Genomic DNA, 25803 nt, shown 5'->3' with positions numbered 1-25803 from the left:
AGCTGAGCTGAGCTTTGGCTGGCCTGGCCTGGGGGGTATTCCATCAACGTCGCTTAAGTTAAGGACAATCCAGGCGAGATTTATCAAAATAAGCCTGGATTTTTTCTTTTGTGACGTTGATGGAATACCCCCCTGGTTATGCATCAACTGTAGTTGCTGAAGCATGTCTGAACATGCTGGGGAAGGGATTCCTGTTTCATGGTAGGAGGGCTGTATACTTGTATGTCATGATATCATATGTGACAGCTGCTTCAAAACATACCAACACACTGCGTCGGCAGTCCACTATTGTGGTGTATCGAGGGAAGTAAAAACTGTGCTTTTATTTCTGTGGAAGGGGAAGTGAATCTGGTTGAGTTGCTAATACTCGCAAAGGGAAGGAAAAGAAGGATTATTCTCAAATGGACAATTTCAAAGAGACATTTGCTGTGTATTTTGCGAATATACCATGGCTGTCAACCAATCAGATTGCGTTATTACAATAAACTGTTTTATAACATCCTGTCATATGAATGAATGAATGAATGAATGAATGGTCTTTATTGTCATTGCTATAGTACAGGTACCAAACAACGAAATTTGGGAGGGGGGGCTCCCCTGGTGCTAGGAAAGAAAAAAAACAAAACAAAAACAAGAAGGGAAAGGAGCTGGTTTACATAAATAAAGGCTATGTACACTATCCACTATACTATACTGTACAGATAAAACAATGTGCTGTATACTGCATAATACTATATAATATAAATGACTTTTTTCTCAATGAATCAATCAAACTGTATTGATGTAGAACATTTTATCCAAAATGCATTGTGCTTTACAATAACATAAAAAAGTTGAACTAAAAATGACACACACTGTATACAGTATTACAAAAGAACAATATAATAATTAAATTAAGTTGAACTGAATAAGAAAATAGCAAATAAAGGACTATTCTTCTCCATCATTTGTTTGTGTCACAATATCGTGACATCATCCTACTTCCCGCCTCCCAGTCCTACTAGAGCAGGTTGATGACATCACTAGAGCAGGTTCATGACATCACTAGAGCAGGTTGATGACATCACCAGAGCAGGTTGATGACATCACTAGAGCAGTTTGATGACATCACCAGAGCAGGTTGATGACACCACTAGAGCAGTTTGATGACATCACTAGAGCAGGTTGATGACATCACCAGAGCAGGTTGATGACATCACCAGAGCAGGTTGATGACATCACCAGAGCAGTGTGATGAAGCACAGAGGCAGCATCAGAGGGAGGAGGCGCATGGCTCCGTTGCACAGGTTCCCATCACAGCATTCGAACTTGGGAGTCAAGTTGGGCGTGTCACAGTAATGATCCGAACCACACCCTGGAAGATCAAAATCTGTATCTGTGGGGGGGGGGGGGGGGGCAACAGAACATGTGTCAGTTTGAGAGTTTTTTTTTTCTTCTTTTTTTTCACACCAAAGAATACATAAACGTCTTTATCCAAAGCGCGTCACAACGGCCTCTCATTCACCCGTTCACACACACATTCACACACCAACGGCGGCAAGCTACCATGCAAGGCGTCGGCCGGCCCGCTCACTGGGAGCAATTTGGGGTTCAGTGTCTTGCCCAAGGACACCTTGCGATCATTAGACGGCGGCTCTACCTCCTGCGCCACAGCCGCCCCGACATCAAACCAGATGAAAGCGGTTTCCCCTATGGGACTCAGCGTGGCGGTGAACGGACTCACATTTTTGATTGAAGCATCGGTTCTCAATCCCCAGACATTGCAGCGGAGTTCTGACACAGTCCTTCAGGTTCTTGTGGTCGGGACAGGAGGAACAGCTCAGTCCATTGGGCCGGTCACTGGGTGCTGGAGAAAAGCAGAGGGGAGGAGTTTCATTACTGTTGTCATTAATCAATTAAATGTAACTTTATTTCAGACACATCAGTCCACAGTGATTAAAAAACAATACAGACTCAAGATTGCAGTTCATGTCTACAAAGATTTGGCAACAACTGAAATTTGAGACCTTTTTAGGCCTTGTAAATTGGATTGCTGGATTTGAGCCTTTACGGCTTTTTAAGACCAGCGCGGGAACCCTGTGTGTAGGAGAACCTTTTTAAAGAATCAAAATAATCATAATCATAATGATCTTTCGGGGTCCCCCCCCCTCCTTCCTGTACAGGACCACGGTTTGGTCTGGACAGTTGTTGTATTGTATTTTATTTAATTTTTTATTTTATTTAGCCTTTATTTAACCATTGAGACACAATAATCTCTTTTTCAAGGGAAGCCAAGACAGCAGCTTAAAAACATCAAGTTTCAACAGTTAAAACAAACAGCACAATTACACAATAAAACAACACCAGGTCAACAACAAAAAATAGACTAAATACAATTTGATCAGAGCAATAGGATAAAACAATGGGACTTTCATATAAAATATAAAATATAAAACAGGAGCAAGAACAATATGAATAAATAGAATAAAATAATGTGACTTTCATATAAAACAGGGGCAAGAACGATACGAGGCTGATTCAAAGTTACTCACAAGGTTTTTAAATGTTCCAAGAGAAATGAGTTCTTTCAAGTTCAGAGTGCTCTGTAATGAATTCCAGGCAGCGGGCGCATAGTGCATGAAGGAGCGCTTGCCGAATTCAGTGCGGGGACTTTGGGGACATATAGGATCAAGAGACACAGTTTCTGTGGAGACTAACATGGACGTTGAACATTGAAATGCCCTAAAAAATAGACTTGGGAAAACCTCCCAGCGGTTCACTCTCTTACCAGGGAGGGTATCTTTGTTGCAGCCGTCAGTGTCACAGCAGAACGTAGCGGAAGCTCCGCGTGTGTACCCGAAGTTGATGGACCGGAGCTCTGTCTTGTTCAGTGTGGGGCACTTGGAGCGCAACGCTGGAAACTGGCAGTATTTGGATACGGAGGTCTGAATGGCTCCAGTAGTAACTAGTAGAGGGAAGTTGACACATTAAACAATTTAATATAAATGTCGTTTTTGCAGCATTATGTGGGTCAGGGGAGGCTGGTGGAGGTAGAAATCAGAGGACCGGGCTCATTGTAAATGCATGGAATGGATTTGGGAATTGTATCGAACGCGTGTTTGATACCATTCCTCATTCTGTTTCATGCATTACAATGACCACGTCCTCCGATTTCTACCTCCACCAGCCTCCCCTGGTTTAGATACAGCATAGTATTACTTTTTAACCCATCATCACTACTCTTATAAGAGACAAAAACTGAATGAATACATCATTCACAATACATAGAGATCAAAATCTGAGCAATCACAGAGCATTCACAGAGCAAAGACAACTTAGAGAAATAAATAAATAAGGTTAAGGCTTTTAAAAGATATGAGAGATGATCAATTATGAGCTAAAAACCTGCATCCTCACGTTGTGTCACTGTGGTTTCAGTGCTGCATACTCCAGATTCACAGTCGAATAATTTGGTCGTTGAACACGTCGCATCCCAACACATGTGGCACTGCAGCACGTCCACTGATCAACAGACAAACAGACAAACAGACAAACAAACAAACACAACAACAGATCAGTTGTATCATTGTTCTACCTCTAGAAACACCTAGAGTACTGTATACACTGTTTAAACTCTACCTAGAGTACTGTATACACTGTTTAAACTCTACCTAGAGTACTGTAGAAGCTGTTTAAACTACCTAAATAACCTATCAACAGCATTGAGAATATGACTTAAGCCGGGTACACACATAAACATAATCTGGCCGATTTTGGGCCGATTTTCCCCCTTCCTTCCGACCAAGGACAGCAAACGCCCGATTATTCGGATGGCTCTAAAGATTATCCTACAAGATTATCCTGTGGTGTGAGGTGTGTTAGGAGTCCATTCCTCCCGACAATCTGCTCGGAAAATGGTCGGGCCGACAATCGTAAATGTTAAACGTGTTCAATATTTACGATTGCCATTCTCTGAGGAGATTCCGAGCAGATCAAAAGTCCTGTTATGTTGTGTGTGGGCGAAACTGACAACTTGCGATCAGGGTTGCCAGATAGGATTGACAATTTACATCCTAACCAGTCTAAAAACCGGTAAATCCACCAAAAACCAGCCCAAAACCTATATTCTCAGAAAAACGCTAATTACTATTGCCCATCTCCTGCCCCCTAAACTGTATGTCTGTTGCCAATGATGTTTGTAAAATAAAATAAAAACCCGCCCCATCTGGCAACCCTACTCGCGAGTCCGATTGTGACGTGGAATGGAATGTAGCCAATCAAGAAGAGAGCTGACTGACGCGTCTTCTTCTTTTCGTTCTTCTGAACTTTACTTGCTCTGTCGCACATGGCTGCCTCGTACAGGTCAGTCAGGGTACTACTACCCTGATCACGTGAGATTTCTGGCTTGGGGAACGAGACTCTAGACTGTCGTAACGATAATCTTTATGTCTGTGGGGTGCTGAAATGGGAATATTGGCGCACACCACACACAATACGATCAAGGCTGTTCAATCCAAGATTTTTTATGTGTGGGATCTGTCTCAGATAAAAAATCTGTTAAGATTTTGAAAATCCTTATGTGTGTACCCGGCTTTAGACACCCAAACAACATTGCATTCCTTCCTTCATTCATCGATTCATTAATCAATCAATCAATCAATCAATTAATTAATACAGCACTTTTTAAAAAAGTGTTTCACAACAAGAACAATACTATACAATATAAACAATAAATACAATACAAACAATATGATCTAGCACCAAACCATAGACCCCCAAAATTCATCCATCCATCCATCCATCCATCCATTCATTCATTCACTAATCATTAATCCATTGATCTGTACACACAGACACAAGGTGAAATGTATTACCTGGGTAGAGCAGGGTACAGGTGATAGAGAGAATCAGGATAAGCTTCATCTTGGGTACAACACTGTCGCTAGCTAAGCAATAACCTCTTCCTCCAGAATGCTGTGTCTCTGGCTAGACTCTGACCGTAACCTGTTCAAGGTTTAGAAGGATCCTTATGTAGTGTTTGCAATATCTAGCTATGCCTTCCCAGAAAGGGTGGGCTGCTGATGTAGAAGAGTGAGCTTGCAGGTTGAATCGTGTAACGCTGGTTGGAACATGTACGTAGGTAGGCAGTGATTCAAACGGCAGGATGTGTTGCAAGTTGCATGATGGGAAATTGCCTCATCTTTTTGCTTTGTTTGTCCACTTAGTTTTTGATTTCCCAAAGTGTGATGTAACTTCACACACACACACACACACGCACACACGCACACGTGCGCACGCACACGCACGCACACACACACGTTCCAGATCACCTCCGCTACACTATCAGAGACATCCCTGTGAGAACCTTGCAACAGACACACTCACACACATACACACACACACACACACACACACACACACACACACTCTGAGCCGCACACACACAGCGTGGAGCTATTTAGATCTCTACCAAAAACACAATCAATTAAACTTTATTCATGTAACACGTTTTGTGAAAAGCTTTGTGATACAGTGCAATGTGCTTCACAATAAAAACAATTGCAGATACGAAAGTAGAAGGAAAACAAATCACCAGAGCAGGTTAATGACATAACCAGAGCAGGTTAATGACATCAATAGAGCAGGTTGATGACATTACTAGAGCAGGTTGAATCAAGGACCCCAATTGAAATAAGCCAGTGGCTTTCTTGGGTTTTTATCCTGTTAGTTGACCTTGTATGTAATATGTACTTTCATGTACCTACTTCTGCAAATCTTCTAATAAAGTCTTCAATCAATCAATCAATCAATCAAAAAAAGGTTGATGACATTACTAGAGCAGGTTAATGACATCCCTAGAGCAGGTTGATGACATTACTAGAGCAGGTTGATGACATCACTAGAGCAGGTTGATGACATAAGCAGAGCAGGTTAATGACATAACTAGAGCAGGTTAATGACATCACTAGAGTAGTTTGATGACATCACTAGAGCAGTTTGATGACATCACTAGAGCAGGTTGATGACATCACTTGAGCAGGTTGATGACATCACTAGAGCAGGTGATGACATCACTAGAGCAGGTTGATGACATCACTAGAGCAGGTTGATGACATCACTAGAGCAGGTTGATGACATCACCAGAGCAGGTTAATGACATACTAGAGCAGGTTAATGACATCACTAGAGCAGTTTGATGACATCACTAGAGCAGTTTGATGACATCACTAGAGCAGGTTGATGACATCACTAGAGCAGGTTGATGACATCACTAAAGCAGTTTGATGACATCACCCGAGCAGGTTGATGACATCACCAGAGCAGGTTGATGACATCACCAGAGCAGGTTGATGACATCACCAGAGCAGGTTGATGACATCACCAGAGCAGGTTGATGACATCACCAGAGCAGGTTGATGAAGGGCAGAGCCAGAGTTAGAGGGAGGAGCCCCAGAGACATGGCTGTGTTACAGGGCTTGTGGCCGCCCTCCTGGTTACACAGGTCACAGTCACAGCAGACGCCCGGATGGTCCATGTCCTCACAGTAATTGCTGGACACACACGCCAGCAGAGCACGGTCTCCAACTGTGAACAGATAACAAAGAAAACATGTGTCAGTGTGGGGCGGCTGTGGCGCAGGAGGTAGAGCCGCCATCTAATGATCGCAAGCCCCGGCTGGCCGCATGGCGAAGTGTCCTCGGGCAAGACACTGAACCCCAAAATTGTCCCCAGTGAGCGGGCCAGCGCCTTGCATGGTTTGTGAATGTGTGTGTGAATGGGTGAATGAGAGGCCGTTGTAAAGCGCTTTGGAGCAGCAAAAAAGGCGCTATATAAGTGCAGTCCATTTACCATTTTAGTGTGATGAATATCTAAACAATTTTTAAACCCAAAAAGGGTTTGGGTCAGTTGACATCACAATTCAATGATTGTGAACGGGGTGTTTAATTTTCAAAGATTTTTCACTAAACTGAAGATTAGAGACAATAATGTCAATTCGAATCACTTCCTGAATTCCATGAAAACGTCAGTACAAAAAATGACAGTACAGGAGCTCACCTGTTTGATTCAAGCAGTGATCCTCCTCTCCCAGACATTGCAGGTTTTGGTCACAGTGATTATATGAACTATCATTGCAGGAGTAACAGTGTAGTCCATTGGGCTTGACACTGGGTGCTGTAAAATAAGAACAGGAGGTTGTTGCAGGAAAAGTAATGAAGTCCAGGCCATTGGTAGTCGTCGTGATAGAAGAATAATAATTATTATTTTCTTTTGTAGACACTGGAGAAACAGTACATGGGGGTAGTATAAATCTTAAGAGAAACAGTATAGGGGGGGAAGAGAAACAGTATATGGGGGGGGCAGTTGTCTGGAGACACAGTGCAGGGGGGTAGTAGATGTCTCAGGAGGAGCAGTTAAGGTGTGGCCTAAAGAGATAGGTCTTCAGTTTCCGACGGAAGATGGGGAGTGACTGCAGTTCTGACAACCGTGGGAAGCTCATTCCACCAGCGGAGATCCAGGGTAGTGAACAGACGTGATGTCGTGTTGGCGTAGAGGTGGTGGGGCCAGTCGGCCAGCAGAGGTGGAGGAGTGGAGTGAACGGGCAGAAGTTTGGGGGCTGACCAGTGACTGGATCAAGAGTTGCATTGCTTCTCTGGTGAGGAATGCACGTATCCTTCTGATGTTGTAAAGGAAGAATCTGCAAGAGCGTGCTGTCGCTGCGATGGTTCTCTGCACAGGATAGGTGGTTGTCCAGGATCACTCCTGGTTCTTGGCTGTCTGGAAGGGGGTTACAGTAGAGTTCTCTACTGTGATAGAGAAGTCTTGGAGAGGGCAGACTTTCCCAGGGAGGAAGAGTAGCTCAGTCTTGTTAAGGTTGAGCTTGAGATGGTGGGCTGACATCCACGCAGAGACACTAGTTGCCACATGAAGGTCAGGGGGGGGAAAGACAGGAAGAAATGAGTGTCATCTGCGTAACTGTGGTAGGAGAATCTGTGTGAGGAGATTACCGAGCCAAGAGACTTGGTATAGAGGGAGAACAGTAAAGGCCCTAGGACGGAGCCCTGGGGTAATGCTGTGGTGAGGGTACGTGGAGAAGACAACGATCCTCTCCAAGTCACCTGGTAGGAGCGATCCGCCAGGTAGGAAGCAGACCAGGAGTGTGCGGTGCCAGAGATGCCCAGTTCTGAGAGGATAGAGAGAAGGATCTGGTGGTTTACTGTGTCGAAGGCAGCAGACAGGTCCAGGAAAATGAGAACAGAGGAGAGGGAGGAAGCTTGAGCAGAGTGGAAGGCCTCTGCGACAGCAAGGAGAGCAGTCTCAGTGGAGTGCCCAGCCTTGAAGCCAGATTGGTGGTGGTCCAGGAGTTCCATCTGACGGAGATAGTCAATCAGTTGTTTAGATGCAGCGCGTTCAAGGGTTTTGGAAGGGAAGGAGAGAAGGGATACCAGTCTGTAGTTGTGGACAGAGGACAGGTCAAGGGTTGGTTTCTTGAGGAGAGGCTTGACTCTGGCCATCTTGAAGGCAACCGGGACAGATCCTGTGGTTAAGGAAGAGTTGATTACGGTGGTAAAGAAGGGAAGGATGTCAGGGAGGAGGAAGTGGGTTGAGGAGTATGGAGAATGTGGAGAACAGTTTCCTAGGATTAGAGGCAGAAGAATGTATTTTGGAATGATAGTAGTAGTCCGTGAGCCAGTAGGGTTGGTCGGTACCACCTGTCTCATAGTGATTTTTAGCAAGGTATACACCCCTAGTACTAGAAAAAATGTGATAGCGAACTGTGTGCTAGTGCTGTGTGTTTCTAGTACTAGGGGTGTATACCTTGACAAAAAACACCATGAGACATTGTCCCCCCCATGTGGTACCGGTGGCCCAAATTTGGGGTCCTGGCTCAAGGACTATAGGACGCTTTAGCAGCTGATGCAGAGGAGGCGTAGTTGGAGAGGAGAGAGTGATAAAGGTTTAGATCATCAAATGAAATAAAACATTTATATTCATTTTCAACACAAACACTCACACACGCACTCACACACACACACACACACACACACACACACACACACACACACACACACAGATGTTCATACCAGGGAGGGTGTCTCCGTTGCAGTCTGCACTGTCACAGCAGAGAAGATCAGTGGACACACGCGAGAACCCTACGTTGACTGAGAGACTGAACTTCTTATTCAGTGAAGGACATAGGTCTGTGTAGTTGGCTAGGCAACCCTTTATGATTGTTGTCTTGGAGCTGGTGAAGTCTAATAAACAATAGAGAAGGTAACATATGAAACACAAAACACTTAGGATGTATACTGTTTATCATCCTAAAATGTGTGTGTATATGTGTCTGTGTCTGTCTGTGTCTGTGTCTGTGTCTGTGTCTGTGTCTGCGTCTGTGTGTGTGTGTGTGTGTGTGTGTGTGTGTGTGTGTGTGTGAGCATGCATGTGTGTATATATGCTTTTAAAAACAATGGTTCTAAATACTGTAGAACTTCCCGAAAAAGTGGTCTAACCACAAAGGGTTCTTCAACAGAGAGTCAGTTTGGACGTAGTTCTATCCTGACAGTACACTGCACTTAATGAATGAATGAATGCATGAATGAATGAATGATCTTTATTATCATTGTAACAGATACAACGAAGTTCAAATGCAAGCCCTAGGTGCTAACAAACAAACACAGTCCTTAGATAATAAAAAAAACAAGAATGAGACATAAATAGGGGGGATATAAATAGGGCATAGGTGATCGGTAGGAATCTGAGAATGTATCTATTATGTAAACGTATATGCTTATATACACTATGGCCTATTCACAGGGGGGTATATAGACAGGGGGAAGTTAGCATGTAACTGTGTACTTTTTATAAACATGTAAACGTATGAACTAGTAACTTATATACAGTATATGAAAACCTAACACAAGAATGTAAACATATTGCACGGTTATAGAACATTGCACTATTCCCTTGGTTATTGCACAGTAGTTTCTCGTATTGCACAATCAACTAAGAAATCAACTAAGGAAACTACAGACTCACGTTGGTTAGTGACTTGGACCTGTGTTGCGGTGACACACACGCCCTCTTCAACACAGCCCAGTAAGGCCGTTTCCTCGCATGTTTCATCCAGACACGCTCGGCACTGCAGTAAGTCAGCTGTTAAAAAAAAAACATAGCAAAAAAACAATTTAAAAAACAGGGAATTTCCATTCTAACCATCGTAACCAGTACTCAAGTTGTAAAAGAAAATCAGGGGGGATGGTGGATTTTTTCATATGGGGCCAATTTTAGCATCCCCACAGCGTCAGTGACTTCAGTGTCGTCTACTTCAGTGTCAGTGTTTTCAGTGTCAGTGACTTAATAAAAATGTCATTGCATGTGTGCGTGCCCCCTCCCTCGCCCACAGTATTTTACTCAATATGCGCAAAACTAAATGTTGAAATAGCAGTAATACCACGTTCATTGATATAAGGGTTGGAAAGGGGGGATGGCAGTTTTAGAAGGGGGATGATTTTGACAGTTTTTATTTCAGGGGGGGATGCCATCCCCCCTCAACTCAAGTGCTGATCGTAAGCAGGTTGATTGGTCAAACACAAACAAAGTATGACGGTATATATTTTTTCATTTTGTATTTCCAGAGGGAGGAAGCCGAGTGCTTCATGCATGGATGTGTTCTACAGGTTCATCTCACCTGCTTTGTTGCACTGGTCAGAACTGCAGCAGGTGAGGTCTGGGTCGTTGCAGTAATAGCTTGATGCACACCCCATAGGTCCATGTCCGTCTTTGGAAAGATAGTAAGACAAACATGTATTGGTTTGATGAATGACTGCAAAATGTTTAAACAGCAAAACAGGGTTCGGTGCGGGTTGAGTTTCAATTACGTCAATTCAGGGAGTCAAATTGAAGTAGAAGTAGAAGTTCCAGAAGAAGGCTTGCAAAGCCTTATGTTGGTATGTGGCGATAGATATTTAGATATTAGATAGATGTTATGGTAGTGGATAAAAAGAGACATGGTCTGATTGGTTGGTTGGTTGGTTGGAAATTGTTCCCGTAATAAGTATGTCGAAGAACTTGCTGAATCAAGTCCCCCTAATTACTTCTGAATGATTGTGAACAGGGCATTTCTTCCTGTTTTTCTTTTTCTTTTTTCGTCCAGCCAGCAGCCCCCTTCTTTGGCGGGTAAGACCCCAAATGTACATCAGATCAAACACTCAAATAGACGGAGTGACTCACATGTTCTCCTGAAGCAATGGTCCTCATTTCCCAGACACTGCAATTCTTCGTTACATGAATTATATAAAGTGTCAGTGCAGGAGTAACAGGTTAGTCCGTTGGGTTCGATGGGTGCTGTGAAATAGGAAGTGGATGATGTTTTATTAAAATAGAGTACTCCTGATTAAAATACCCAATGTGTTAACCCCCCCCCCCCCACACACACACACACACACACACACACACACACACACACACACACACAAACACATGTTTATGCTGTACCTGGGAGGGTGTCTCCGTTGCAGCCGTCAGTGACACAGCAGAAAGCAGTCCAGGCATCGCGCACGAACCCTACGTTGACCGAGCGACTGAACCTCTTGTTCAGTGAAGGACATACGTCTGTATAATTGCCATAGCAACCCTTTACGACTGTCGTCTGGGTGTTGGTGAAGGTGTCTAATGAAGAAAAAGTGAAATATGAAACAAATTAAACAAATACAATTAGGACAATTAGGATCCTAATAGGCATTACACACACACACACACACACACACATTTTTCCACAAGTCGCTGTGGAATAAGGCGTCTGCTAAATGGCAAAAATGTAAATGTAAATGTACTTTATCAACCAAGAAAAAGACAGACTCACCGTCATGAGTAACTTCAACATGAATTAATGTTGCAGTGATGCACACAGTCTCAGCAGGACAGCTCCCTAGGTATGTTGTCCTACAGTGTGGATCCGCACAAGCGTGGCACAGCATATCAACTGTAACAAACATCATCAAGGCAAATTTATTTGTATGGCACATTTCATACAACAGGGGCAATTCAAACTGCTTTACATACATTATTTAAAAATACAGCAAGAGCAGCATAGTAAGACAATAAAAAATTACAACGAATAAAAGCCAATATAAGAAGTAAATAGATAAAACATTTAAGACAATAGTGAATGGAAAAAAGACATTGATAGAAGTGTTTGTGTTTAATCATAACTGCTGCAAAACATGAAGGTTTTTAGCTTAGATTTAAAAACAAATCAATAATAATAACATGCCATTTAGTTGTTGCTTTTATCCAAATAACTTATATTGCTCGCTTATACAGCAAGTGCATAAATTTTTCAGTATATATGGTCCCAGCGGGAATCAAATCCACAAGCTAAGCATTGTTAGTACCGTTCTACCAACTGAGCCACAGAGGACCACATCACTCAAAAACAATAAAACAGATTAAACTTCTTATCTTTTTTCCCCCATTTGTAGTAGCAATTTGGTTTGGAAGTTTACGTTACATCGGTATTAGAATGTTAACATTGTGTTTACGTAAATAGGCACCTTTTTAAAAACTATTATTTGACTAACTGTGAGATTCTGATTCTGACTGTTAACTGCCAATATTAAGAAAACGTTCATTTTCAACTCATGCGCAATAATGTCACATAACGTCTAATGAAATGAATTCCAACTAACATATCAGTAGCCATCAAAAAGCAATGTCACTCCAACACTGCAAAAGCTACATTGCATTTTAAAGTTTAAAAAACATTCAAACATCAAATACATCAAATATCAAAACAAAGTCAATTTGGTTAGTTTTTCACTGCTGCACAAATGGCAAAATATACTGTCATACTGTATGTGAAAACTGATGTTCTGTACTCAACAAGGTAAAATAATAAATATTTAAAGAATATAAGGTCCTAAGATACAGTAATGACCCTCTATGATTTCAATGGGGGTCATTTATTTATATATACAAAAATTGACAATTCTGGTCTGGGGCTGTTTTCATGGTTTGGGCTAGGCCCCTTAGTTCCAGTGAAGGGACATCTTAATGCTACAGCATACAATGAGATTCTAGAGAATTGTTCGCTTCCAACTTTGTGACAACAGTTTGGGGAAAGGCCCTTTCCAGTTTCAGCATGACAATGCCCCCATACACAAAGTGAGGTCCATAATGACATGGTTTGCAGAGTTTGTTCTGGGAGAACTTGACTGGCCTGCACACAGAGCTCTGACCTCAACCCCATAGAACACCTTTGGAATGAATTGGAACGCTGACTGCAAGCCAGTCCTTCTCGCCCAACATCAGTTGCCCGACCTCATTAATGCTCTTGTGGCTGAATGGGAGCAAATCCCTGCAACCATATTCTAAAATGTAGTAGAAGGTTATAGCATGTACCCAGGTACTGGTCATCTCCCGCCTGGATTACTGCAATGTACTCCTGGCTGGGCTCCCCGCTTCAGCCATTAGACCTCTGCAGCTCATCCAGAATGCTGCTGCCCGGCTGGTATTCAACCTCCCCAAATACTCGCATGTCACCCCTCTCCTTCGCACCCTGCACTGGCTCCCGATAGCAGCTCGCATCAGATTCAAGACCCTGGTGCTTGCATACCAGGCAGCTAAAGGGACAGCCCCTGCCTACCTGAAGGAAATGGTAACCCCCCAAACCCCTGCCCGCTCACTCCGCCCCTCCACCTCGGCTGGCCGACTGGCCCCACCTCCTCTACACAGCAGTCGGGCTGCCCGATCACGTCTCTTCACAACACTGGCTCCCCGCTGGTGGAATGAGCTCCCAACGGCTGTCAGAACGGCAGAGTCACTACCCATCTTCCGTCGTAGACTGAAGACCCATCTCTTCAGGTTACATCTTAACTGCTCCTCCTGAGACATCTTCTGACCCTCACCACTACGTCTCCTAAAGACACCCGCGTTCCCCTCTACTGTGTCCCTAAGAACTTCTATTGCCCCCCTTGTACTGTTTCTCAGTTTCTCCAGAAAAAAAAAAAAGAAAAAAAAGTTTTAGTAGAAGGCGATAGTGGCCCCGGGCCGAGCTAGAGTACTCTTCCTGCAACGAATGATGGACTGCTGATTCACATGCTTAGTATTCAAATGTATTGATTGTAAGTCGCTTTGGAATAAGGCGTCTGCTAAATGCCAAAAATGTAAATGTAAGCATATGTGTGGGACCAACTCCATATTAATGCCCAGGTTTTGGATTGAGAAGTTCAACAAGCACATATGGGTGTGATGCTCGAGTATCCCAATACTTTTGTCCATATAGTGTATGTGTGTATAGTGTATGTATAACAATAATGATAGTAATAATAATAATAACAATAACGATGATAATAATAATAATAATAATAATAATAATAATAACAATAATAATAACAATAACAATAACAATAATAATAATAATAATAATAATCAATTTCCAAAAACTACAACACATTTCCTACCGGGGAATTTAGAACATTTTAGAAAAGTTTAGAATTTCATATTTATTTATTTTAAGATCTCTATGACTTCATAGTCATAACACCTTTTCTTCTTATATATTTTACTACGGAAACATTCTTCATGCCTGAAGAAGGTCTATGACCGAAAGCTTACAATAAACTTCGGTTTTTTTGCACAGTGTTTGAGTGTGCAGGATGCTGTTATTTTGCACTACGGAAACATAGGAAATCACAGTTTTAAATAGATATAAATTGTACTGGAGATAATGAATATAAGGATGAATTTTCAAGTGTAGCTTTAAGGTGAAACGTGTTACCTGGGTAGAGGAGGGTGCAGGTGATGGAAAGAGTCAGGATGAGCTTCATCTTGGATACAGAGATACTAGTAGCTAGCTCAGCTGCAAGTTCATCCAGAGTGCTGTCCACAGTGTGAATCTGTGAAGTCTTTCCACAAGTTTTATTTGGGCCTTGATCATTTAGGGGCGGTAATGGATGCCGTTCCGTTACTGTAGTTTGGGACACATGATTACCCCAGACCATTGTTATGGTGTTATTGAGGAACCTGATGAAACCTCTTCCCTTTAATAAACAATAATAACGTACAATAATTTAACAACATTATGTAAAATCCAAACCAAACCAGCTTTGTGTGTGTTTGAGGTGTCAATAAAAGAGGGGTTTTAATTTGTTTGTGGGGGGCGCATTTAGCAGACGCCTTATTCCAAAGCGACTTACAATCAATACATTTGACTAAGTAAGTGAATCATCTATCCACCAGTCATAGAAGGAAACGTATTCTGTGCTCAGGCCAGGGGCCATTGGCAGTCGTCGTGCTAGAAGAAGTACATAGAGTACTTTTAGACTATGCCATCACATTTCCTTATGGAGGAGGAGAATTATGAACAAAGACAAAGGAGACAGTTTATGTAGAAGACTCACAGCACACCACACACCACACCGTATCAACACACACACACCACACTGTGTAAACACACACACACCACACACCGCACCGTGTAAACACACACACACCACACACTGTGTAAACACACACACCACACACTGTGTAAACACACACACACCACACACCGCACCGTGTAAACACACACACACCACACACTGTGTAAACACACACACCACACACTGTGTAAACACACACACACCACACACTGTGTAAACACACACACACCACACACTGTGTAAACACACACACACCACACACTGTGTAAACACACACACACCACACACCACACCGTATCAACACACGCACACCACACACCACACCGTGTCAACACACACACACCACACACTGTGTAAACACACACACACCACACACCACACCGTATCAACACACACACACCACACACCACACCGTATCAACACACAACCACTGTTCCATCTACTGTACTTTGGGCTGGAGCTGGGCCTTAGACACAACCACAAGGACCGATAAGGCTACAAGAACACATCAAAGCCACACTGAGAAACAGATCATGTTTATAATTAGATTCTCAGTGCTGTAAACTGTAGCCCCTCCTCCGTAGCCTCTCCTGTAGATCTTAGAGGCTTGGGGATGTAAGCCAAGTTCAGGTTCAGGCTAGTTTATTGCCATATGTGTAGTAGGAATTTACCGTCACACACACACATCAATAGATGGAATAGTCAGTGTATTAATATACTTGAATTTAAAACGTAATAAATGTCCCCTAAACCTCAAAGTGAACATCTAACATGGGAGTGTCTCACTGGCATCATCACCAGTGGAGGTCGAAGGTCGGGCTCATGTCAGCCAAGCTCAAGTTCAGGCTAGATGATTGCCGTGAGTAGTAATCATTAACCCTCAGAGGTCTCCTACAAAGAAAATATAAGAAATTGCTTTATTAGGAATAACCCCTTGAGATACCAATTGGTATTGTACCCCTTGAGGGTCCTGTGCAACAACAATACAATAACAATAGACACATTTAACAAAAAAACAAGAGAAGAAAAAATAAAAATGAATTAAAATAAACAAGAACTAAAGTAACAACAGGACATATGAACCACACAAGACATGACAAGCAAAATAACAAAACAGACAAAACCAAAACATCTAAATTAGAACAAAACATAAGGAACAGCTCCAGCTCAATGGCCCTTCCAAGGTGTTGGTTCTGGCACCCTGACCTTAACCCAGGCCTGACCCTGACCCAAACCCAGGTCTGACCCTGACCTTAACCCAGGTCTGACCCTGACCTTAACCCAGGTCTGACCCTGACCTTAACCCAGGTCTGACCCTGACCCTAACCCAGGTCTGACCCTGACCTTAACCCAGGTCTGACCCTGACCCTAACCCAGGTCTGACCCTGACCTTAACCCAGGCCTGACCCTGACCCTAACCCAGGCCTGACCCTGACCTTAACCCAGGCCTGACCCTGACCTTAACCCAGGCCTGACCCTGACCCTAACCCAGGCCTGACCCTGACCTTAATCCAGGCCTGACCCTGACCTTAACCCAGGCTTGACCCTGACCTTAACCCAGGTCTGACCCTGACCCTAACCCAGGTCTGACCCTGACCCTAACCCAGGTCTGACCCTGACCTTAACCCAGGTCTGACCCTGACCCTAACCCAGGTCTGACCCTGACCTTAACCCAGGCCTGACCCTGACCCTAACCCAGGCCTGACCCTGACCTTAACCCAGGCCTGACCCTGACCTTAACCCAGGCCTGACCCTGACCCTAACCCAGGCCTGACCCTGACCTTAACCCAGGCCTGACCCTGACCTTAACCCAGGTCTGACCCTGACCTTAACCCAGGCTTGACCCTGACCCAAACCCAGGTCTGACCCTGACCTTAACCCAGGCCTGATCCTGACCTTAACCCAGGCCTGACCCTGACCCTAACCCAGGTCTGACCCTGACCTTAACCCAGGTCTGACCCTGACCTTAACCCAGGCTTGACCCTGACCTTAACCCAGGTCTGACCCTGACCTTAACCTAGGCCTGATCCTGACCTTAACCCAGGTCTGACCCTGACCCTAACCCAGGTCTGACCCTGACCCTAACCCAGGTCTGACCCTGACCCTAACCCAGGCCTGACCCTGACCCTAACCCAGGCCTGACCCTGACCCTAACCCAGGCCTGACCCTGACCCTAACCCAGGCCTGATCAGTCAATCAATCAGTTACTCAATCAGAGTTTATTCATGTCACATGTTGTGAGGAAAAATGCTGAGAACAAAGTGCTTCATAGTGATAACTGATAACAATGACATTTAAGAAAGTAGAAGTCAAATAACTGTCTGTCTGGATGAGTTCTTTATTTGACTAGTCTACTTCCCTGTCAGGAGGCAGTTAGATTCTAGAGTTTCCCAATAACTGGGAAATGGTGGTGTTGCACAAGAAGTACAAGAACAAATATTTCAATACATTTAAATGACGCATGTTATGAAGGAAGTACACAAAAACATTGAAATGGTAAGCGACATATTATGAAAGTAGACTTTCTAGTACACACACACACACACACACACACACACACACACACACACACACACACACACACACACACACACTTAAGACCACACTTATTAAACACATAAAAGCTACAAATGAATGAATGAATGAATGAATGAATGAATGGTCTTTATTGTCATTGATATAGTACAGGTACCAAACAACGAAATTTGGGAGGGGGGGCTCCCCTGGTGCTAGGAAAAAAAAACTAAAAACAAGAAGGGAAAAGAGCTGGTTTACATAAATAAAGGCTATGTACACTATCCACTATACTATACTATACAAATAAAACACTGTGCTGTACTCTATGCTATGCTATACCTATTCTAACATTTCCTATCTCTGAACCTTATGTACCCGAGGGTTGTCATATTGCACATAGTGTTATTGCACATTCATTTAGGTTTGAAATGTACACAGTTGTGTTTCAGTATTACACTTGAATTCAATCTAGTAGCTGCCATCAATTTGTCTAGATTGTCCAGGGCCTAGAACCTAGGTCTTTGCTGTGTTCCGGGCTTGAATGGCCCTGGGGTAGAAGCTGAGCTTCAGTCTGTTTGTCCTTGCGAACATGGTCCTGAACCGCCTGTCCGAGGGCAGCCGAGCAAAGTGTTCGTACCCAGGGTGGGATGGGTCTCTGGAGATCTTGGAGGCCTTCCTGAGGCAGCGTGTGTTGTACAGCTCTTCCAGAGAGGGGAGGGGGGCGCCGGTGATCTTCTGGGCCGATCTCACGACTCTCTGTAGCGCATTCCTCTCTGCGGCTGTGCAGCTGGAGAACCACACGCAGATGCAGTAGGTGAGGATGCTCTCCACTGCACAGCGGTAGAAGGTCACCAGCATCTCCTGTCCGATGTGGTCTTTCCTGAGGACTCTCAGGAAGTAGAGCCGCTGTTGTGCCTTCTTGATGATGGCTGCTGTGTTGATCTTCCAGGACAGGTCATCCTGTATGTGCACCCCCAGGAATCGGAGGGTTGAGACTCTCTCCACGCTCCCTCCATCGACGAGCAGGGGCTGGATCTCAGATTTTTTCCTCCTGAAGTCCACGATGATTTCCTGGGTCTTTGACTGGTTCAGCAGCAGGTTGTTAACCTTGCACAGCTTGCCCAGCTGCTCCACCTCATCCCTGTACGCCGCCTCGCCCCCCCCCCCCGAGATGCAGCCCACCACGGTGGTGTCGTCTGCAAACTTTACGATGGAGTTGCTGGGGTGGACGGGGGTGAAGTCGTAGGTGTAGAGGTTGTAGAGGATGGGGCTTAGCACGCAGCCCTGGGGGGACCCAGTGCTGAGTCTGAGGGCTGTGGAGGTGTGGGAGCCCACCCGCACCCTCTGGGGGCGGTCAGACAGGAAGTCCTTGATCCATGCACATATAGAGTGTGATAGTCCCAGGTCTAGTAGTTTGGTCACTAGCCTGTCTGGAAGGATGGTGTTGAAGGCAGAGCTGAAGTCCACAAAGAGAAATGAGAGCCTTTACGTGTTCCCATACTAAAGTTTTACTTATTTACTTATTATTTAAATACACTTCCTGGTTCTTCTCGATTCGCTGAGTAAAGCGTCACTATTCCGAGGCCATTTAGTGCCAGATCGTTACCAACTGTGGTGAATTCATTGAGTTAGGTGCCTATTTTTGATCACATGGTAACTATGGTCATGTTCTCGCATGAATGTCTGAATCATGACCCGGAGCAAGTGGATGACCGTTCGTCCCGCTCTTTTCCAGATCAACACACATGCGCTGCTGTTTTCCTATGGACTGCCTCGAGCAGCGTTCTCACCAAAAGCGAAGCGAAGCAAAGTGATGGATGCGTCGTTTGTTAACCGGAGCGAAACCACCCTTTTCAAGCGGAGCATCCGTCGGTTGTTTGCTTCGGGAGTTACTTCGAATGCGCGTTCTCACAGCTCCAAACGACGCAGAGCAAAGCATATTTGATCCTAAACTCCGATTCCAAGTGAAGCAAATGTTGTAGTGAGAACACCCCCTATATCATTGTTAGTAAATATTAGCAGAAACAGGGCTGTAATATAAAGGGTACCTAAAAAAAGCGTAGTGTAATGTGTGGAATCTTCTACTCCTGAATGTGTAGCAGAGGGGGTTGGGAACCAGGAACACTCTAGTGAGGGGGTAGCCCTGGCTGAGACTTGTATGCTCCAATGCTGTCCTTGTACCGGGAGGATGTCTTCTTGGTCTAATGGTAAATGTGACACGTTCTAATGCTTTGGTCCACATATCGGGATTCGATGTCATGATCAGATTTTTCTTGCGAAAACTGTGAATACGACACATCGCTCAACGACACATCGCTAGTCAACTAACACAGCTTGTTTTGTGAGCCTGCTGACAATGTAAAGTAGTGTTCTATTTAACTAGGGAGCAGTGGGGATTACTCACTGAATCCATTGCGTTGTTGCAGTATTTTGGCTTGACTAGCGAGTTTGTGTTGTGATACTCAACAACGTTGAAACGTAGTTCCGTGTTTCAAAAGAAAAGTCAGAACATTTTGATTGGTTGCCGATATGCGGACCAAAAGACTAGAACTTGTCACAAATGCTTGGGCTTGAATTAATTGAGAGACCCAGGTTCCATCCCTGATGAGAAGACTTATAAGAGGAAGATCCATCCATCGCACAGAGACACACAACATCAAACCAAATCAAACTTTATTGACATTGTCGCAGACAAATCAATGCACTTCACACAAAGACAATTTCTCCTTTAGTGGATACAGTCATTACTCACTGTTGACTGTTGATTAGGCTTGTGTTATTGGATTTTAATTGTGAATCTCCACAACATTAACTTCCGACGCCTCCCTTTCAACACGTGATGAGATAGAAGAGGGGAGGAAACGGAGGATGAAACCTTGCAGTTAGAAACTAATTAACTACTGCGGAGGCTACATTTCTAATCAGGTCATAAAGGATACGTTCTATATAATACATTCTACACTTTACTTTCTACATTCTACACCCTACAATCTACATTCTACATTCTACACTTTACTTTCTACATTCTACACCATACAATCTACATTCTACTTTCTACACCCGACAATCTACATTCTACATTCTACATTCTACACTTTACTTTCTACATTCTAGACCCTACACTCTACACTCTACATTCTATATTCCACCCCCATAACCAACCCCACGCACACTACAAAAATGAACATATTACAGTATTATAACTACTTATACACAATACTGGATTACTTGTATACCGCTGGACTACTTAACTGCCGTACTGTATTATATTGCAATTCATATCATCGTACTTTGCACAGTATTTTTGCACAATTGAAGCCACTGTAAAACCAACAGAAGAATATTGCAGGGGATTTTGGCAAATATTTTTGGGCCGCTACCCACACGTTTAGCTGTGTTGCTCATTCCACAAATGCATGATCCTTACAAGTTGTACCTCGTTGTAAAGATGACTAATCAGGCTTTCCAAGGATATAAAATACAATACCAATTGGTATTATTAAAGGGGAGGAATAATTGACCGAAATAACGTTTCTGAACTTTTGTTGAGGAGTTTATATAATAAAAGCTTTTTGTTATAAAAAAATCTGATTCTGATTCTATGTGACTGAATTGAACGGAATCACATACATACACGCACACACACACACACACACACACACACACACACACACACACACACACAGGAGAAAGGAATGCAATGGGATGTAGTAACAGTTGACTCATGTTATGAAACTGTGTGATAACCCCATTGCTCTTTTAGTGTTTCTAAATAGGAAAAACTGTTTGACAACCGTTGATACATACTGAACTGTGCCTTTAAACCTCTCTCTCTCCCTTTCTCTCCCATTGCTCCCCCATCTCTCTCCCCCGTCTTTCTCTCTCTCTGCCCCCCCTCTCTCTCTCTCTCTCTGCTCTCCCCCCTCTCTCTCTCTCTCTCTCTCTCTCTGCTCCCCCCCCTCTCTCTCTCTGCTCCCCCTCTCTCTCTCTCTCTCTCTCTCTCTGCTCCCTCTCTCTCTCTCTCTGCTCCCTCTCTCTCTCTCTCTGCTCCCCCCTCTTTCTCTCTCTCTCTGCTCCCCCCCTCTCTCTCTCTCTCTCTGCTCCCCCTCTCTCTCTCTCTGCTCCCCCCTCTCTCTCTCTCTGCTCCCCCCTCTCTCTCTCTCTGCTCCCCCCTCTCTCTCGCTCTCTGCTCCCCCCTCTCTCTCTCTCTGCTCCCCCCTCTCTCTCTCTCTGCTCCCCCCTCTCTCTCTCTCTGCTCCCCCCTCTCTCTCTCTCTGCTCCCCCTCTCTCTCTCTCTGCTCCCTCTCTCTCTCTCTCTGCCCCCCCCCTCTCTCTCTGCTCCCCCCTCTCTCTCGCTCTCTGCTCCCCCCTCTCTCTGCCCCCCCTCTCTCCCTCTCTCTCTGCCTCCTCCCTCTCTCTCTGCCCCCCTCTCTCTCTCTGCCCCCCCCCCTCTCTCTCCCTCTCTCTGCCTCCTCTTTCTCTCTCTCTGCCTCCTCCCTCTCTCTCTGCCCCCCCCTCTCTCTCTTACAGTGCTTCCTGGTGCCTAAGTGTCGTAAGGACTACACAGTAATGCACAGCGTCATAATGAACATCTCAGAGCGTCTGAAGACACAGCAGCAGGTGAGACCATGTGGTGGGGCAGGGTATTACAGGTGAGACTGTGTAGTACAGTATATAATGCTAAATGATATTATAGTACATTTTATAACCCTAAATGATATTATAGTACAGTATATAACCCTACATGATATTATAGTACAGTATATAACCCTAAATGACGGTGTCATGTTTCAGGTCATGTGCTACACCGACCCGGAGGACCGGCAGGACAGCGCCATACTGACACGGATCTACGGCCGCGTCGCCGTCTTCCACTCCCTCTTCTGGCCCACCTGCACTCTGATTGGTGGAACCATCATCATCGCCCTGGTGAAGCTCACCCAGTACCTGTCAATCATGGCCGAACAGCTGAGCCGGATCAAGAGGTGAACGGCCGTCAGCGGCGGTGGCGGTGGTGGTGACGGTGGTGGTGGTGACGGCAGGAGGGAGAAAGGCAGAGGAGGGCGTAGCAGCTGCTTCTGCTCCTCCGACAGATAGGGGGCGCTCTAACGCTCTACCTGAGGACAGAGGGCAGCCAGGACAAGGCTACTACCGGATTAGACGACCACCACGCACTCTTAACTACGGAGAACTTACTGGATGTATATCGTTTGTGCACTACCGACTACTCCAAGTCTCCTGCAAGTCTCCGAAAAAGACTGTGTTAGCTCGTTGAGCTAACGCCTGGATGGTTCAGAGTGACGGACTCGGACGGACAGAGTATCTGTCTGGTTCCTCTTCCTCTCAGGCCTCTACTACTACTGCCTGTGAGCTGTAACAGGGGCTATGGGGAAAGCTGTGGGGCTGTTGTGCCAGAGAGGTAGCCATGACTGATGAAATCCAGGGACTGTGTTGGGTGGAACCCCCATTCTTCTTCTGGGGGGGGGGTCTCTTTTCCGCACCTCCCGACCAAGTGTCAACATCGTACAAGACGAGACGAGACGGGGGGTTTACACAAGTGCCAAACAGTGGACCTTAATCTGCCCTTGAACCACCCTAACAGATACAGACAGAGAGACAGACACACACACAGACACAGACACACAGACACACGCAGACACACACGCACACACGCACACACACAGACACACACGCACACACACAGACACACGCACACACACACAGACACACACCCACACAGACACACACGCACACACACAGACACACGCACACACACACAGACACACACCCACACAGACACACACACACACACACACACACACAGACACACACGCACACACACAGACACACGCACACACACACAGACACACACCCACACAGACACACACACACACTCACACAGACACACACGCACACACACACAGACACACACAGACACACACACATAGACACACGCACACACACAGACACACACACACCTACACAGACACACACACACACACACACACACACACACACACACACACACACACACACACACACATACCCCAATTATCCCTGGTTATCCATTCAGTAAGTGGCGACAAGGACGATGACAACAGGAGGGTTTGACCGAGACATACAGTGCGTGCGTTCACAAGGCCTTCCCCCGAAATACTGCTGCTCCAAACTCGGCCCCTCGTGTTGTGGCTACGGGGGAGTGGAGAGTCACACAACCAGGCTGGGTGGTGTCCAATAGCACCGTAGCAGAGGTGTGTCCCCCCCCCCCCCTCTCCTGCCCAGGTTAATGGAGCTCAGGTTCTGCTCAGCTCCACCACTAATAATAATAACAACTTGGATTTGTATAGCGCCTTTCATAAAACCCAAGGACGCTTTACGATTCTAGAGGAGATGGTCAGATAGACTAAACAGAAAACAAACAAAACAAAACAGAAACAGTGACTAGGGGCCAAAGGCCTTGGTGAACAGATGGGTTTTAAAGGGCTGATTTGAAGGAGTCCAGGGTGGGGGCGTTGCAGATCACTGTGGGGAGAGAGTGAGTGAGACTCAGAACACTGAGTCTGGATGAGTCACAGCGTTCGACGGTTATGGAGCCAAAGTCAAAATGTGGGTTAAAGGGTTAGAAGTTCATTTTGATGTTCAGAATGAAAATACCGTACTGACAGGCCGTTTTTTTTACCAATCAGATAATCAGGAGATATGGAATGAGGAATGGTATTAAACACGTGTGAACACGTCGGCAAAAGCGACCAAATGTTCAGACTTTTAGTCAGAATTTTGTTAATATTAGAAATGTATTTAAGTTGTTCAGAATAAAAGTCAGAACATTAAATGATTGGTTGCTGACTCATTCCCGGTTTCACCAGCTGCTGTCACAATGGAGAACTCCTTGCACGGAGTCGCTGTAGAGGTTCCATTGAAGCTAACGTAATGGTGTAGCAAAAGTAGCATTAGCTACTATTAGCACATAAGTGTATATTAAGTGTAAGTGTCAAGTACAAAATGCCTTAATGTGTGATGACGAAGTTCTAGCACTCTGCTGGATGGTGAGATGGTGTACCCCCCCCCCCCCTCAGACCGGGGGGAGGCTGGTGGAGGTAGAAATCGGAGGACAGGCTCATTGCAATGGATGGAATACATGTTTGTTGCCATTCCTCATTACATGCCATGCATTACAATACACCCGGCCTATATTAATATGTAGAGTATACATATCATTATGTATTGTAATATAAGCGCTTTGCTAAATGGCCCCTTCAGGGAGATATTCTAAAGGAGATACTGTATTCTATTAGGGTTGGGCTGAATTATGTTTAAAAACTAAACTAAGGGACAGCTGTCATTTAATCGACACGTGTATTCATTCTTGAATCCAGCTAGTTACATCACCTTGATTTTCACATCACATATGTTGAAAGCTCTTGTGGGTATCTATTGTGTAGATCATAACAAGGACTTACTGTATGGAGGTCCAAAGCAATGTCACAACATCCCGTCTTTATTATTGGATTTGTGACAGTATGTTCTAGATTAATTTGACCTCACAGGGGAAGTACAGTGTGTACTTCATGTGGTGGAGAGTTGTTTGTTTATGGTGGTCTCTAACGTAGCCCGTTCTCTAGGATAAAATAAGGGTGTTGTAATCCAATGTCAACAACAGCGCCTGTCAAGAGAATCCTTGCTTGGGTGGCAAAGGCACAAACTATTCTTTCCATCTGCCTCTCATCTGAAGGAGCTAAGACTGGACAAGATTCAACATTCAAGATAGCTTTATTGTCTGTCACACACAGTGACAGAAATTCTCCTTCGACAGGCAGTCGAAGTGCAGCTCAAGAATATATTTCCACATTAAAAACACACATAGGTCACATACTACATACAATAAAAA

At 44.7% G+C, this 25803-nt stretch overlaps 1 protein-coding gene across 1 annotated transcript in view; it reads left to right on the top strand.

The window, feature by feature from the left end:
* s100p (S100 calcium binding protein P) overlaps positions 1-22904 on the top strand; it is a gene marked incomplete at both ends in the record, with an annotated part of 27793 nt that extends 4889 nt beyond the window's left edge. The window contains 2 exons of the mRNA XM_080547862.1: positions 22446-22535; positions 22710-22904. Coding sequence (XP_080403988.1) covers positions 22446-22535; positions 22710-22904 — 285 coding nt within the window. The remainder of the gene's footprint in view (positions 1-22445; positions 22536-22709) is intronic.
* Positions 22905-25803: the final 2899 nt, after the last annotated feature.

This window comes from Nansenia antarctica (assembly GCF_963989245.1).
Source record: "Nansenia antarctica genome assembly, chromosome: 17".
NCBI lineage: Eukaryota > Metazoa > Chordata > Actinopteri > Argentiniformes > Microstomatidae > Nansenia > Nansenia antarctica.
This window is presented reverse-complemented; position numbering and strand designations above follow the sequence as displayed.